General features: G+C 38.5%; 1 protein-coding gene across 10 annotated transcripts in view; it reads right to left on the bottom strand.

Annotated features, from left to right (window-relative positions):
- The window catches only part of NR2C2 (nuclear receptor subfamily 2 group C member 2), a 1,701,781-nt gene that overhangs the window by 198,549 nt on the left and 1,486,059 nt on the right, over window positions 1-17,173 (bottom strand). For all 10 annotated transcript variants that reach the window (XM_044078621.1, XM_044078615.1, XM_044078617.1 and 7 more), the window contains one exon: window positions 14,899-15,036. In XM_044078621.1, the coding sequence (XP_043934556.1) occupies window positions 14,899-15,036 (138 nt within the window). The remainder of the gene's footprint in view (window positions 1-14,898; window positions 15,037-17,173) is intronic.

The following is a 17,173-nucleotide window of genomic DNA, read 5'->3' as shown; positions in this document are numbered from 1 at the left end:
GCACTCAATAACTATTTCAGATCACACTCCAATAACAACTAAAATAAAAAAACACAGGACAATGAAATAAAAATGAGACACTGTTGTTTTCCCACCTATCTGTTGAAAAGAGAGGAATTTAAGAAATGGGTAGTGGAAATTATTCAGGACCTATTACAGAAGACAGAAATTTCTTCTGAAAATATAGCTTGGGAGTGGGATAAAATTAAGGTGGAGTTTAAAAGTAGGGTGGAAATAAATGAAAGGGACATAAGGTTAAAAAGTAACAAGAATTATTTAGAGGGACTGACAAATGTTAAAGTATTGCAAGATAGGGGGAATCCCACAGAACAAGAAGAGGAGCAACTGCAGAATGCTAAACAGAAAATAAGGGATTACCTTGACAATATGCATGAGTTTAGAAAGATTGCTGTTAACAGCAACTGTTTTTTGATAGCATTACAGCACAAAAACATTTAGCACAATGACTCAGGCAAAAGAAAGTAGAAAGGGCTGTCGCCAAGCTTAGGGAGCCTATAACAAGGAAGATAACAACAGATCCTGTAGAAGTATTAGAAGTATTTCAGAAATTCTATGAAAGTCTGTATAAAGCAGAGAAATATGGAAATCAAGAAATGGTACAAATGGAAATGTTTATGGAACAATTAATTATGCCACGGTTAGAGGTAGATGAGGCTCAATTAATAAGAGTTATGATAGGAGGAAATGAGATAAAAATGGTGATGTCTAACCAATCTGCAGGAAAGTCCCCAGGAATAGATATTATTCCTGTGGAAGTTTGGAAGATAGTACGGAAAAATTGATAAAGACCTGGAAGGTTTTGTTTAACAGTATTTTAAGAGGAGGAGAAGTACCAACATCCTGGAGGAAAGCAGTGGTAGCTGTAATACCTAAAGAAAGTACAGATGTATCAAATCAAGCTTCATACAGCCCCATTTCAATACTAAACTATGATTATAAAATGTTTATGTCTATACTGGCTAAAAGAATGGCAAACGTGATGCCAAAACTGATAAGTAAGGATCAATGTGATTTTGTGGCGGGGAGGCAAAAATTTGACAACATTACCAGAACAATGATGATCCAGAGGGAAGCAGAATGTAAGAAAATACCACTATTGCTGGTGGGTCTTGATGCAGAGAAAGCATTTGACAGAGTAAGTTGGGACTTTATGAGTAGGGCAATGGACGCATTTGCATTCCCTGATAAAATGATAAGGTTGAATAGGAGGATATATGAGGGATCAGAGGTGGGGTCCTCTCTGATAATTTCTGCTTGAGCAGAGGAACCACACAGGGGTGTCCTCTCTCTCCCCTTTTTATTTGCATTATATTTAAAACCACTGGCAAAGAGAATAAGGGACTCAGAAATCCAAGGATATAATTGGTATGGTAGTCAAGAAAAGCGGTCTCAGTTTACATATGATATTATTTTATACCTGACAAAAAAAAGAAAAGGGGCATTATGTTGTGGAACATTTTGAGATAGTGTCAAATCTTTTTGGGATACAAAATTAATGAAAATAAAACAAAGGCAATACGCTATATACCCACACACAAATTGGTTCAGCGATATCCATATTTATAGGGACATGATAAAATGAAGTATTTAGGAGTATGGATTAAAAATGATTCTGGTGTAGCAGCTGAGGATATGTGGGAAGAGACTAAGCAAAAGATAATACAAAAACTGAGAAAATGGAAGCTCTGTTATATGGATATCGATAATAATATACAAGAAGTTAACATGTTTTTAGTCCCGTTAGACTTACATACAGATCAGACATATTTTTATCAACTAGAAGAGAAGCTGTGGATAGCAATTAATAAAGAGCTGAAGGATTTCATCTGGGAGGGAAAGATGGCCAGAGTCAAGTAGGATAAGCTGATTCTTCCAAAAGAACAAGGCAGATAGGGATTACCTTCTTTGAAGGGGTATTTCAGAGTAACAAAGTTAAAGCTCCTATGCATAGCACAAACAGAAATAAAACACGGGGAAAGCTCAAGAAGCAAAGACTGGGATTTTGAATACAGACCTTTAAAGATAATAAAAATAATCATACAGAATACACAGAATATTATATTCCTAAAGTAGCAGAAAGTATTACATGAACTAAGCCAACGTAGTAATGGAGAAAGGAGATTCTGCCAATAGGGATGACTGCAATGAGGGATACAGACAATAGCCAAGAGGGGACTGCAATTTATTGGAGAAAATTGGCCAAGAACCAAGGGTATTGGGAACAAATAACTAGAGAGGAAAAGGTAAGAGAATGGGAAGACACCAAGAATTTATTTGGACTGCAGGACAGAGATTGCCTTCCCTATCAAGGATAGGCAACGAAAAAGAAATAGGGGGATCCTAAACGAAAGCCCAGCACTGGTAGAGTTTTTAGAATAATCTACAACAGAAGCTGCCATTAAAAAGGGAATAATTAGTACAGCATATAAAATATTGCATGATAACTATCAATCAGAGGAGGTTAGAAAGGATTGGGAAGAGATTGAATAAGCAATTCACAAAAAAATAATGGTGGGGATATATGTATGTCTCCCAAATATGCAACTAAGTCTAAAAAATTTAGGTTCTTTGCTTGGAAATGTTTACATAGGTATTTTTATACCTCAAGTAGACTCCACAGAATTTTTCCTCAGGTAGACAGCAAACGCTGGAGGTGTGATGGGGAAGAAAGAGGATACTGGGAACATATTTTCTGGGACTGTAATGAGTTGGCAGACTTTAAAGATGCCCTGCAACTGCTTGGTCCAAGATACTGGATGAGCAAATTGGTGTAACTAAGGAAATTATTTTTTTTGAGCTATGACACAAAATCGGAATTGCCTAGACATAGTAAGGCCTTTATGGTGGCTGCCAAAAAAAACAATTACTAGAAAATGGAAATCAAAGTCTAAACCAACTTTACTAGAAGTAGCAAATATAGTAACAGAGATAAAACAACTGGAATTGGGATCTTTAGAAAAGGGTATGAGCAAATTACACAGGAAAAAAATGGGAATTGTGGAAACAATACATGCAGAGGAGGAAACAGTTTTAAAAGAAGGCATGATTTGAATGAGCTATGTAATGTTTGACTGACAATGACTGGAGAGATTAAGTAATATATAATGTTTGCAACTACAATTGTGTCAACATGGTTTGTAATGTATAATGTTTGCAACTAGAATTGTGTCAGGATGGTTTGTTTTCATTTTCATTTATATAAATGTAAGATTGCCTATGTCATATTTGATAATTTAATAAAGATGTTTCTTGTTTAAAAAAAAAACCTTTCTTCAGGATGCTAAGTAGCACAAGTCAGTAAACTTAGAAAGTAATTTCCCCCATAAAATACAGTAAAAGGTACTTAAATACACTTTCCCAACCCCTAAAAGTAAAGTAAACACTGTTTCTCCACAGCAAAAAATGTTTTTGATAACTTTTAATAACATTTTACCAAAAAAGTAAAAAGTGCTACTGTTTAAAACTACATAAAAGCAATGTGATGGTCAGTAAAAAAAAAAAAATATGTACCATTACAAAGGCTGTTTTAGTCAGCAAACTAATTAAAACAATAAAAAAGTAATGTGGAAGGTTTATCCCCTGAAGGGAACTTATCTGCCCAGTAATGGAACAGTGTTAGCCGACCACCAGTCCTCGAATACCCACAGAGGAACATTCTCTTCAGCGACAGGAAAGCTCTGAAGGGATTAGCACCCAAACTTCCTTAATCAGCCCAGGTCTAGCTGCCTGTTTGGGTGAGTGGAAGGTGCCCTGAAGCTTTGGAAGCTGGCCGTCTGTTACATCCTAAGTAGGATATAATCCATACTGCTTAGACAACTGCAGCAGTGATTAATATGATGAACATTAGGCTGACCTTTTCCATGACAGAATTAAAGAATGTGAGATTTTTTTTTTTTATTATTAACAATACAGCACATACGGCTAACTCCAAGATGCAAAGAAAAAAAGCCCTGACTGCAACCAGTTACTGGTAAGCCAGCCAAAGAGAGAGCGAAAGATAGCAGCCTAATGGCTTGCCTATCCTAGAAGAAGAGTGGCATTCTAGGACTGCTGCAAGACTGACACCAAATTGGGGGTGGTTATCAAAGTGGGAAGACTGCCCATGGGCCTGGGTTTACAATCAGTCCTGCTTGCATAGTAGGAGGTGGTTAATGGGCACTCAGAAGCATGCATACATCACTGGGCCACCATAGAAGTTCTGTTTTGGCAGAGCATGTACTAGCATGCAGGTGGAGGGGTTACAGCCATATTGTACAAAACACACATTCTTGCTGAATCATAGCCAGGACTCCCGACTTGCCCATACTCACTTTGGACCTACATACATAGGGAATATGGGCCAGAGAAATGAACAGATCAACAAGAAATGAACAGATCAACAAATGGTAAGGACTTGATGATCACAGGGGAGGGAAAATAAATATACTCAACTAGAAAAGAAATGGATAACTAGACAGCACAAGCATTGTAGGATTGTTTTAATTTATACATTTGAAAAGGGAGTAGGTGGGCATATACAAATATACATCAATATAAACCATACAATAAATTTCTTTACAACTCTCCAGATTGTGAGACATGAAGGGGCTACTGCTGCAGACCTCTGTCATAAGTTTTCAGACTGCCCAAATGCTAAGAGCTGTTGAGACATCTGGCTTACTGGAGTACCACGTCAAAGCAACAGCAAAGCACCCAATATTAAATATATAAACACACACATAAACACAAGCACACGCTCACACACACACACACACACACACACACACACACACACACACACACACACACACATACAAACTCTACCTGTTCATCCGAGATTTATCAAAACCTCTTATTTACTTTCATTCTGCTAAGGATATGCAATGTTACTGTGACCCTGATACTTACAAAATGCAATAGAGGGTCAATGTATATTTATTATTTATTTATTTCAGTTTGTTAACCGGGAAAGTCCATTGGGCCAAGGTAGCCCGTTTTCAATGGAGGCCAGAGGAGAAAAGCTCCAGACAGAAAGACAATATACAATATATTAGTACAGCATATGAGAACAACAGTTTAACATTCAATATACAGCAAGGCAAGATTTTACATATCTTGAAATATATGAGGTGAGTCAATCACTTACAAGATATTAGCAAAAATAATACATTTATGTTCATTTAATACACATGTATTTAGGCAAAGGAATTTTAGAGAGATGAATTGAAGCAGTGGCAGATATTAGAGTAGAATAGAATAGGGATAAGTATCAGGAATCAGGTAGGATGGGTACAGGAGCACTCTCAGAGGGAGTAGAGGTGAGAGTGGAGTAGGGTTTTAAAGGATGATAGGTTAGGGATAGTTCTAATTTAAGAGGGAAGAGAGTTCTATAATCTGGCAAGGGAGAATGATAGTTGAAGTTGCCCTGGTGCGTGTAAAGTTCTAAGAGGTTCTGATTTGTGGAACTAAGTGTTCTATGTGACTGGTGAAGTTTTAGGGAAGAGGAGAGTGATGGACAGTTAGAAGGTTTGAAAATTAGCTTGTGTGCTGTAGTTAGTTGAATGAAATTTAGGTAGCTTGGGAGTTCCAACCAATTTAGAGCATGTAGGGAGTTGCAATGGTGAGTAGAGGATTTGGATCCTGTGGCAAAATTTGAAATTTTGTTATAACAAGAGGAAAGTTTAGATTTTAGGGATGATTGGAGGTTAGAGAGTAGCGGAGCTCCAAACAAAAGGGAGGGTAGCACTGCAAACTCATCATTTTATTCTGTTAAATCCAAGTACACATTGTGCTGGAAGCAGAAGCCAATCAGATTCAAAAGAGCAAGAGAATTCAATTATTACATGCTTTGCACACTGTTCTATTGTAGATATGGCCAGGGGATACAAAGCATCTCCAGAATAAGAATTTACAACTAGTTTTGATTTTACAAAGAGTTTTGTACTACACGGAGCAACATGAACTATTTTTTTTTCTCTTTCCAGTATTTCAAAGTTACTTTTGTCATTAGGACATACTACTTCAAAAATAGTAATAAAAAAAAATCACACTTCATTTCTCTCTCTCTCTGCTTTTCTGGCTACTAACGATAATGGAATATAAACCGCAAGGACCACATTCTAACATTAGATAAATTATAGTTATGTACTTACCATAACTCTGCATTTGAGTTGTCTGTTTTTGTCTTTCCTCAACTGAAGGATCTCAGATACGACATCGGATCTGTCCACGGCCACTCGGACAGACTTGAGGCTCCATAGCTAAAGCTCCTCCCCTTACTCATAATCCCTCTCTTCTACTTAGCTACCTCAGATCAAGTTTGCCCTCTATTCGGTTAACCACAACAATACAAAGTAATATCAGCCACTAACAAAGTATGAGGCAAAAAGGGGTAAGGTATTACTAAAGAGCAGCAAGGCTGAACAGAACAGAGAAGAGTTTTTGGACCCTTCTCAGCCATAACATTATGAAATATCCCTCAGGTCATACTAGGAGACAATCAAAAGGACAGGGGACTAAAGGGTGGGAAGTTGAGGCAGGACGCAAACAAACAATACAGATACAGAGTTATGGTGAGTATGTAACTATAATTATCTGATGTCTTTTTCACCTGTTCAGCAACTGATGGGACACAATCTCTAGCTAGAGTAATCTTGGATGGTCCTCAAGGAAGGATATTGTGGAGTAAAGAGAAGCCAAAAGCTGCTCTGTTCCTAGATGAGATGTCTAACTTGTAATGAGATATAAAGGTATGAGCAATGGACCATGTAGCAGCTGGACAAATGTCATCTATGGACGCTTAGGAGTAAAAAGCAGATGATGCACTATATCTCTGGTACAGTGAGCTTTAGGATGTTTGGGCAATGATAGTCCTTTCATCTTGAAAACAATGACAATCCAAACAGTGAGCCATCTGACTAAGGTTATTTTTAACACTGCTTTTCACAATGTAGCTCTTTAAAAGAAGACAAACAGTTGTTCTGACTTCCTTTGGTCTTTAGGTCTGTGAATGTAAAATATGAATTGTTTATGCACATCAAATAAATGGAGAATATATTCACCTTTGTTACAAAAATTTGGGAAGAAAATTGGTAGGTTAATAGACTGGTTAAGTTTAGCTTCTGAAACCACTTTAGGCAGGAAGAGTTAATCCAGAAGGATAATCTGTCCTTATGAAAGATTAGATAAGGTGGCTGGGAAGAAAGTGCATGGAGCTCTTATACCCATCTAGCAGATCTACTGGCAACCAAGAAAAGCATTTTTCATTATAAATACTTTAATTCTGTTCTGACTGCAGGCTTGAAGGAAAAGCGTAAGGTCTCAAGGGGGATTATGGTCCTTAATAGGAGGCCAAAGCAGCAAGGTGGCTTTAAGAAATGCTTTGTACAATTTCAAGGAAGCTACAGAAGAACTGTTTTCACCTAAGTGAAATTTTAACATTGTAGCTAGTTGTACATTAACTGTAGAATAACTAGCCCCATTACTGAAAATGGAAGTCAGGAAATCAAGAATATCTGGAATTGGTGTTGAAAAGGGACCTACACCTCTCTGTTGGGCTCAGACAGAAAAACTTTTCCACTTGCTGTTGTAAATCTTCCTGGTAGAGGCTTTCTGGAATGACATAAGAATGTGTCAAACAGGGAAAGAAAGCCTGGAGTTTCTAGCCATTACTGGAAGTGGAGAAACCATGTGGTCAGACTGACAGATTGCATGTCTGGGAGAGGTAAGCCAGATGGGTGAGGCAGAAGCTCCTGAATAGGATCTAGCACCCAGGGAAGGTGAACTAGGTGAGGGCACAGGAAGGGTGAGGCCAGAATGAAGCAATGAGGATAACCTTGCTAGTCTGCCATAATGCTTTCTAAATAAACATGGGGAGGACAAGAGTTGGAAGGAAGGCATACAGTGGACCAAATGGCCAGTCATGAACTACAGAGTCTCTTGATGACTGCCTCCCTTGGATGATAAGGGCAAAGTACCTGCTGCACTTAGTATTGAGGGGAGAAGCAAAACAGTCACAGCATGGGTGTTCTCACTGGCGAAATATAATTTTCACCACTGACTGATGGAGAGACAACTTGTGAGGGAGTAAGTTGGATCCACTCAGTTTGTTTGTTAACACATTGTTTTTTCCTGGAATATGCATTGCTAAGAGAAAGCAGTTGGAAGAGCTCTCCCATTACCAAACTCTCATTGCCTCCTAATATAGGGGGTAGGATCAGGTTTCCTCCCATTTGTTGATGTAACAAACCACAGACATGTTTCCATCTGAATAGCAATCATCCTGAGAGTAAGAATATCTTGAAATGCCTGCAATACTAAAAGGACTGCTCTCATTTCTAGGTCACTGATGTGAAGACTAGCCTCTGTCTGGGACCATGTGCCTTGGGCTATCTTTCTCAAACTATGCCCCCCCCCCCCAGTTGGGAGGCATCCGTAGTTGCTGTGGTCTTGGGCACAGGCAGTGAAAAAAGACAGCCCCAAATGACTTCTTATGCATGTATCCACCATCCTATGTAATGCTTGCAGACGTTCGTGATATGAATGAGTGTTGTCAGTGGATAGAGTCCGATTGACCACTGTACCGCTAGAGTACACTGCAACACTCTCATGTGAAAGTGTGCCAAAGGTACTAGTATTATTGATGCTGCCATCAACCCTACTAGTTGTAAAATAAATTTCTGGGGTGAATGAAGAGAAAGAATGTGTAATACTTTAGTGTCCACTCTTGTCTGTGGTAGAGTTGCTATTTGTGATTGGGTATCTAGATGGGCACCAATGAACTCCAGGGACTACACTGAGCAGAGCTATGATTTATTGTAGTTTATAATAATACCTAGTTGGAGAGACAGGTGAAGCAAGTAGTCCCCATCTTGAATACGTACAGGCTTAGTGGAAGCAGATAGGAGACAGTCATCTAGATAAGGAAACACTCAAAATCCATGAAGTCTCAGCTGAGCCACAACCACTGCATTGCATTTGGTGAACACCCTGGGGGCTGTGGTGAGATCAAAGGGCAGTCGTCTGAACTGGTACTGACTGGCTCCCAGCTAGATGCATACATATTTCCTGGAGCACCTGTGCATCTTGCTATGTTAGCATGCATCCTGGAGATCTATTGCGCACAACCAATTGCCCTTCCTCAGCAGTGGTAGGATGGACTGCACCATAACCATCTGGAACTTCAAATGCTTTAAGAAGTGATTCAAATTGCTAAGATGCAAAACTGGTCTGATGTCCCCTGTCTACTTTGGCACTAAAAAGAATCTTGAGTCAGTTCCGGATCCTTGTTGGTCTAGCAGGACCGGCTGGATGACTCTTTTCCTCAGCAGCTTTTCTATTTTATGGCTGCTGCCTTCCTCCTGGTGGAACGCTGGGAATTCTTTTCTTGCACTTTGGGGGAAGAATGGAAAATGGTGTGTAATAACCTCTTTATATTATACTCTGCACCCAAGTGTCTTTGGGTAATGCCTATCCAGGCTTCTCGGTGTAGAGATAAGTGCCCCCAGACTGCCTCCAGAGTGCAGCAGCCAGATAACCATTCAGGGACACAGAAAAGGCTTCTTCGAGAACAGTTCTCTGAAGCCCTGTTGTTGCCACCTCTGCCATGGGGACATCATCTTTCTTTAGCGTTCCCCCTCTGTCTTGAGGGATGCTATCTCCGTAGGAGTCCTTAGGGACAACCTTGTGATTTTCCAAGCCACAATTTTCTGCTACCTCTCTAGATTTGGGAGAAGTGTTTTGAGGGGTAGAAAAACAGACTCCAATGGCCGACTAAGTCTTCCTGACTTGCACACTCCTAGAGAGAGTCTCCTTTACCTTGGGGCAAAACAATGTGGATCCATCAAAGGAGGCATTGATAAAACAAGACTTGAAGGGTTCTGCAAAATCACAAAGATGCATCCAGGTGTGCCTCCTGACAGTTATTCCTGGCCCTGCTGAGCTAGCTGCTTCCTCTGGGGCATGAAAAATCAAAATCATGGATGCACTGGAGAGAGACTGAAGTGTGGCCAGTTGAGAAGAAACTACCTTTTTGCTCTCCACAGATATGGACCCAGAGATGATATTGGAAAAATATTTGATCAATTCCATCTGAAATATTGTCATATGTGCCAGATAATTCAAAGACTTGAGGGTGAAGGTCACCAAATCATAGATACGCTTTCCATATCTGTCCAATGCCCTACAGCCCAATTAGGGGGATGGGCAGAAGAACACTCTTCCATGAGTTCTTTCTCAGTAGCTGCTGCAAACACCACAGCATCCACTGGGAGACCCTTGCTCCAATAACCCTTATATTTAAGGTACTACAAGGAATTTGTCAAGGAGTTTGGGAATGAGCTCCATGACATCTGGATCCTTCCAGGCCCAGCAGAAGATAAGCTCTATCATCTCCTCTGCCAGAGGAATTGCCAAAGTTGTAGCTGAGCCAGTTCCAAAAGCTTCAAGGGACACTGACTTGTCTTGGGGGGGGGGATCAGATGATCAACCACCTTTCTGTCTCAGAAGTTCATGTATTTTAACAAATGAAATGTCTTCAAGAGGTGATCTGGGGGACCCTTTCCCTTCATCGAAGTCAAAGTCTTCAGTTAAAAACTGTTGGAGAATCTAGAGTTCTTCTCTTACGTGTCCACTTCTGATGGGAGTTCTTTGGTGGGAGGCTCAAGAGAGGACTTGGAAGTGCCATCAAAGTCCTGAATAAGCAGAGTCTTGAGGCTTGACCAGACTGGCTGTCCTGATTGGACAGGATGAAAAGACCCAGCTTCCACAGAAGACAGTTGAGTTTGGGGTGGACTGGGGGGGGGGGGATAGCAAGGATGTCTTTTCCCTAGAATCAGAGAAAGCTTTCTCTACTACTTTGAAAGCCAAAGACATGGGGAAGCACAGCCTGGCCCTCATAGGAAATGACGAAGCCTTTGAGGGATGAAATCCGATCCCCCCTGGTTCCATCGTTGAAGCAGAGATCGGGGCTCAGTTGTCTAGCACGGAAGCTCCGAGGGGGAGGGATGACTCCAAGAACGTCAGAGTCAATCTCGGTCTCCCAGATCTGGCACCAAAGCTATGGCTCTGAGATCCCTCTGGATCTGACATGGTCAGACTCATTTGGGTCAGAAAAGGCATTGGAGTCAAAGAGGACCAAGTCTTACGATCAGACACAGCCATACTCAAATTTCTCGAGTCTGAAATTTCCAAAACCACTGGATGGATTGGAATGGGAGTCAAAGGTTGGGACTGTGTAGTACGAAGGCTCATGTTTCTGATGGGAGAAGGAGACAGAATAACACCCAACTGCATCTGGGCTCTGTGAAACTTTGTCATCATCCTATTCATTTCTGTTTCTGATAAGCTCCTGGATGACCTGAGGGGGGATGAAGTGGAAGACAGATGGGAAACTCTTCAAGGTGTGTCCTGCAGAAAGGAGAGTGTAGCCTCAAAGTTACTGATTCTGGAAAGAACAAAGCCAGAACATAAAGAGACTTTGGCTTTAGATCTGGTCAGATCCAAACTGGAGGACAGATCCAAAGTCTTTGATTTTGTCAGGGTCAGAGCTGTGGAGGTGGATGGATGTGACATCTTCAGAATATTTTCGGGCAGAGTGGCGCTAGAAGAAGTCGCAAGAGCACAGTGGTCAGAGGAGTGCTACTAGCACAAATCTCACAATCTGTGTTGACATGAGCTGGGCCAAGGCAACAGACACATTCTGAATTGCTGTTGGAACTGGGAATTTTATGCCCGCAAGCAGTATACTCCTTAAATCAGGTAAGTTTATTAGACATCTCAAAAGTTAGATATCTATTAAAAAAAAAAAAAAGAAAGACAGCTCATAAGGGGAGAAGGCCCAATGGAAAAAAAAACTACCTAATTTAGTAGCTACTAACATTATCTAACTCTACTCATAGCCTTTTTTTTTTAAACAAAGGAGGATGAGGAAGAGAAACAAAAGGGAAAAAGGTACCGGGCTGGATAAAGAAGCTAGAAATTTCACTAATCTCACTCTCACACATTCAAGCTAGTGGTGACCACGTCTTATCACTAAAGCAAAAAACAAGATCTGAGGTATCTAAGGAGAAGTGAAGGATTATGGGTATGTGAAGGAGTTTGAGCTATGCAGCCTATAGTCTATCACTGTGGCTAAGGACGGATCCAATGTCAGATCAGAGACCCGTTAGTTGAGGAACAGACAAAAAAGACATCAGATCATCTGGGAGCATTGTCTAATTAGGTCACTTGCTCAGAGTCATACATTAGGTAGGTTCCAAATAGAAAAATCCATGAGAGCCTGTTTTTCATAAACTTTCCTTCCTCACAGAACATGGGTTTTGTGAAAATAAATACTGTAGCTTCATGACTGCAAATTTTCCATGCTAAACTAAAACAACCAGACATTACTGTACTGGATTCACCATTTAACCCTGACATTATGACAGCAGTAGAAATTCTAGGGGCTTGTTTTGCATGATATACTCGCACTGGTACTTGGGGCACTGACCTGGTATACCCTGCAAATAATTTCACTTCAGTGGTACCTCTTTAGTACAAATGAGTCCACCTCTCAACCAATAAGAACACTCAGTTTATGGTATTTGCAATTTAGAAAAGAGTGGGATAAACTTTCTCTTAAGATATGAAAACCTATTTTCAAATAAGGAATGAAAATGGCCATAAAGTGTCACTTAGCCAGTAAATAGAATTGAAATTGTAGGTTGTCTGACCTGGCTAAAAACTCCAAGACTCACAAGACTTCTTTCTACTTATCTAGCTTATGTATCTCCCTCTTCTGCTGTGCTTCATCTTTTTTCTACTCATTTCTCTCACACACACTAAATTCAGTACCCTGGCCTCTTTCCTATATTGAGCTACTTCCTATCTCCTCACTCTCACTACCCTTGTTATTACCATTATTAAACTCCTTGCAATTAAGTCTTACTTGGCTCATTCATCTTCCCAGCTATTTATTTTTCTGTCACACTTTCCAGTTCCTTCTCTCGTACTTGACCACTTTCTCTATTTTTTCCATAAAATTTACTGGAAATGAAATAAGTTGCTATGAGGTTGTTCTACTTTTCTGTACACTTAAACTCCTGCAGTAATCAATTACTTCCCATGTATAACTGCAATCTGTTACTTTAGCATAAATCCAATACCCCTATTCCACTTTTGCTTGGCATACTTTGAGCATTTTGTTTCTATTCATCAAGTAGAACACCATGTTACTATTGCTAGATTTACTATTCATTGTAAATATCCATTATCAAAAACATATATCTGCATTCACTGTATAATATGAATATTGCACAGCTGATCTTCTATTTTACTTAGATTAAGCAAGCAATAATGTTTGAATAGGTGGGCCCAGAGGTGTTCTGAGGCCTGACACCACAGGCGGAAGGCCCCTCCACCTCTGGAAAGTCTGTTATTCCCCATATAACACCCACCCTGGAATGTATTATTGCACTTAGGTAACAGGCTATCTGTTAAATTGTTCTATATTTATTTTTTTCTAAGTATATAATTTTTTTAAATGTTTTTGATGTAAAGTACTTCCTCTACCTAATTTTTCAAACTTGCTTGGCATATGTAATTGATGTTTAAAGACGTTTTTTATATCCAAAATATAAGCTGCATAAAGTATTTAATGTCACACACACACACACACACACACACACACACACACACACACACACACACACACACACACACACACGTGCCCAGCAATTACTGCTACTTTCTTGACTGAATAAGCTACAGATGTCTCAATGTGATCAAATGAATGGAAAAAATCATATAGTACAAGGCAATGCACCCCCAAGCCTCCCAACTGTACCTAATTTTGGCCTGTTTCTCTAGTAAATCAGTGGAGAGTACTTAAAAGTCAGTGAAGACAGACATTACAGTTTCATACTATTTTTGTACAGAAAGCACCCCCCATATCGTTGGCTTTTATCCTGAATTCTTTAGTAAGGAATTTGAGCAGTATATTTTCCTTTTCTATTTAATTCTTGGGTATGGAAGTTGAGTAGTCTCTACATCTATATCTCTGTCACACATGCACACAGATAGCCTCGCACACTCACAGTCTCACGCACACACGCACACGCAGTTTTTCTTTCCCTCAGGCATGCACATAGATACATTCTCACACACACACACACACACACACACACACACACACACACACACACACACACACACACACACACAAACACACACTTGCTAATTTCTTATTTTGTTGACTGTTTTTTTTACCCTCACTAAATAGCAAAGCTTTGTTTAGTCAGAGTAAAAAAAGCCATACATTTTTTCTGTTTGGACTTCATGGTAGCTTAATATACAGCTGTGTACTGGAGGACTTTTTATTAGCAGGCAATATATTTACTTAATACCTTGCTGAAAATGTTTGTTGTCCAGTACAGTATTAGTGGTTGATTAGTCCATTATCTAAACATTATTAGTGATGTACCAAAGTGCCGAAGATCAGTTATCACTATGAAAAATATGCACATATAAACTCCAACTGCTGTTACTTCTTCTTGACTTGTGTACCTGTTTTCTACATTGTCAGAGAAATCCTTGCAAATTCTCATGTGTGTAATCATCTCTGTTTCTATAGAAATTATATTTCTATTGTGGACTTTTGCCAGTAAATGTTGTAAGTCTCGATTTTTCTCCCTAGGCAGCCACTGTAAAGGAGCTCTACCCAGGTGAATCCCCAGGGCAACCAAAACAAAAAGATGAAGAGATAAATAAATGAATACATACTGTTCTGTATTTGCAAAACATCCAGACTTCTATATTGAAAATGAGTTTACTGTTTACTATATGTTATGAATTGTTGTTCTCTCTCTTTAAGCTATAAAATATAAAACTAACGACAGTGAATTCTTAATTCAGATTTCTTACCAGGGCTGAAGAGTACTATAGCTTTAAGGTAGGCATACTCATAGCCATCAATATCAAGTTTAACCATGCTGTTACAGAACTCCTGAAGTTTCCAGATATGTTCCATCACCTGTTTTATCCTGTCTCCAGAAAGTTTATCTGTTAGAGAACATTAATATTTTAGGAAATTAAATTAAAAGATAACATGAAAACAATGAACACATTAAAAATAAGATCAGTTAGCATGAACAGTTCTTATAAACAGCACTTATTATTATCAATATAAGCGTAATGTAAGTATATATAATTTCATGGTTTCCAACACTGCAATTTATCAAAAAGGAACTTGCAGTTACACTAAGTAAAATAACACCACTAACTTATATAATCAACTCCAAGTTTCCAGCCACATGCAAAAAAAAAAGAAAAAAAAACCCTCTCGAGTTGTACAGACTGTGGTATGGCAGGGTTTACTTTTAAAGAATGCTCTATTAGTCAAACTGCATATATAAATGGTAAATTCAAATGTATAAATTTGACAAATTACATGCACCATGCATAAACAATGTGCAGAGATGCAAGTTTCTGGGAGGAGAACAGTGAGGCTAAATTATATCTTATTACATATCACACAGAGGTTAAGCAGACACTCCATGAAAGTAGGTATGCAACAATATACATAACTTACTTACATACTGCAAGTAAAACATGTTTTAAATGTTAAACTTATATCATTATAATGTGCATATTACTTTATATCCTTGTAATATTCATTACTAAGCCTGATGATAGATTATGCCTCAATGCTCCAGATAAGTATGACCTGAAAACTACAACATATTAAACACCTTGTACATGTCTTTCAATTAAGAGATACAGTATTTATGTGACTTATAAATGTCACACATCTATTTAATCATTTTATTTGTTTTTCTAATAAATATTCTTCTATCTACTGGACTGCAAAGGGGGGAGGGGGAGACTTTAAAAATGCTACTGAACTAGTTGAATAAGAATGAATTTTACAATTCTATGCTGACAAGCCTCTGGACATGAACAGCATGGTTTCACTTAAACCCTTTCTCAAGGCAAAGCCACTGAAGCATTGATTTTATTGTTTTTAAGAGTTGCTATACAGTATTCCTTTAAGTAAACTAGGTTCTAATTGTATGATATCATAATTAGTTTGATTGTTTTAGCATTTAAATGTGATGTTTATTTGAATGCAGTCTGAAGAAGTGGTATATCCGTGAAAGTGCTTATCCATTAAATGTTTTTGTTTTTAGCCTTGTTACAACCAGTGTTATTGTTTTTTCTTAGTACATAACTTTTCTGCCTACCTTTCTGATATCCCTGATTTTGCCCCTTATTTTCACTCGGTCCTTCACAAAATATTTGACCATCTGGTAAATCACTGAGGATTACAGACAATGGTACCAGACGTTAATGGTTTATACTTATTATTGCTCAGAAAATGCACACTATTGCAAAGCTTGTTGTTCTAGTAATATTTTAAATTAATTTGAGTAATATTTAAAAACTGTCCCTGATTTTGGGACTTTGTCTAGTCATATTTTTTTTTTTAAAAGGGACAAGGGTAAATATACATTAATGATAAAGAAAACAAACCATAACATTTCTATTATTTTAGATTATGCCTCAATGCTCCAGATAAGTATGACCTGAAAACTACAACATATTAAACACCTTGTACATGTCTTTCAATTAAGAGATACAGTATTTATGTGACTTATAAATGTCACACATCTATTTAATCATTTTATTTGTTTTTCTAATAAATATTCTTCTATCTACTGGACTGCAAAGGGGGGAGGGGGAGACTTTAAAAATGCTACTGAACTAGTTGAATAAGAATGAATTTTACAATTCTATGCTGACAAGCCTCTGGACATGAACAGCATGGTTTCACTTAAACCCTTTCTCAAGGCAAAGCCACTGAAGCATTGATTTTATTGTTTTTAAGAGTTGCTATACAGTATTCCTTTAAGTAAACTAGGTTCTAATTGTATGATATCATAATTAGTTTGATTGTTTTAGCATTTAAATGTGATGTTTATTTGAATGCAGTCTGAAGAAGTGGTGTATCCGTGAAAGTGCTTATCCATTAAATGTTTTTGTTTTTAGCCTTGTTACAACCAGTGTTATTGTTTTTTCTTAGTACATAACTTTTCTGCCTACCTTTCTGATATCCCTGATTTTGCCCCTTATTTTCACTCGGTCCTTCACAAAATATTTGACCATCTGGTAAATCACTGAGGATTACAGACAATGGTAC

The sequence above is a fragment of the Protopterus annectens genome, chromosome 7.part1, assembly GCF_019279795.1.
Source record: "Protopterus annectens isolate FY-2018-M chromosome 7.part1, PAN1.0, whole genome shotgun sequence".
NCBI classification, from domain to species: Eukaryota; Metazoa; Chordata; order Ceratodontiformes; family Protopteridae; genus Protopterus; species Protopterus annectens.
The sequence above is the reverse complement of the archived record's forward strand: the minus strand, read 5'-3'. Positions and strand labels throughout refer to the sequence as shown.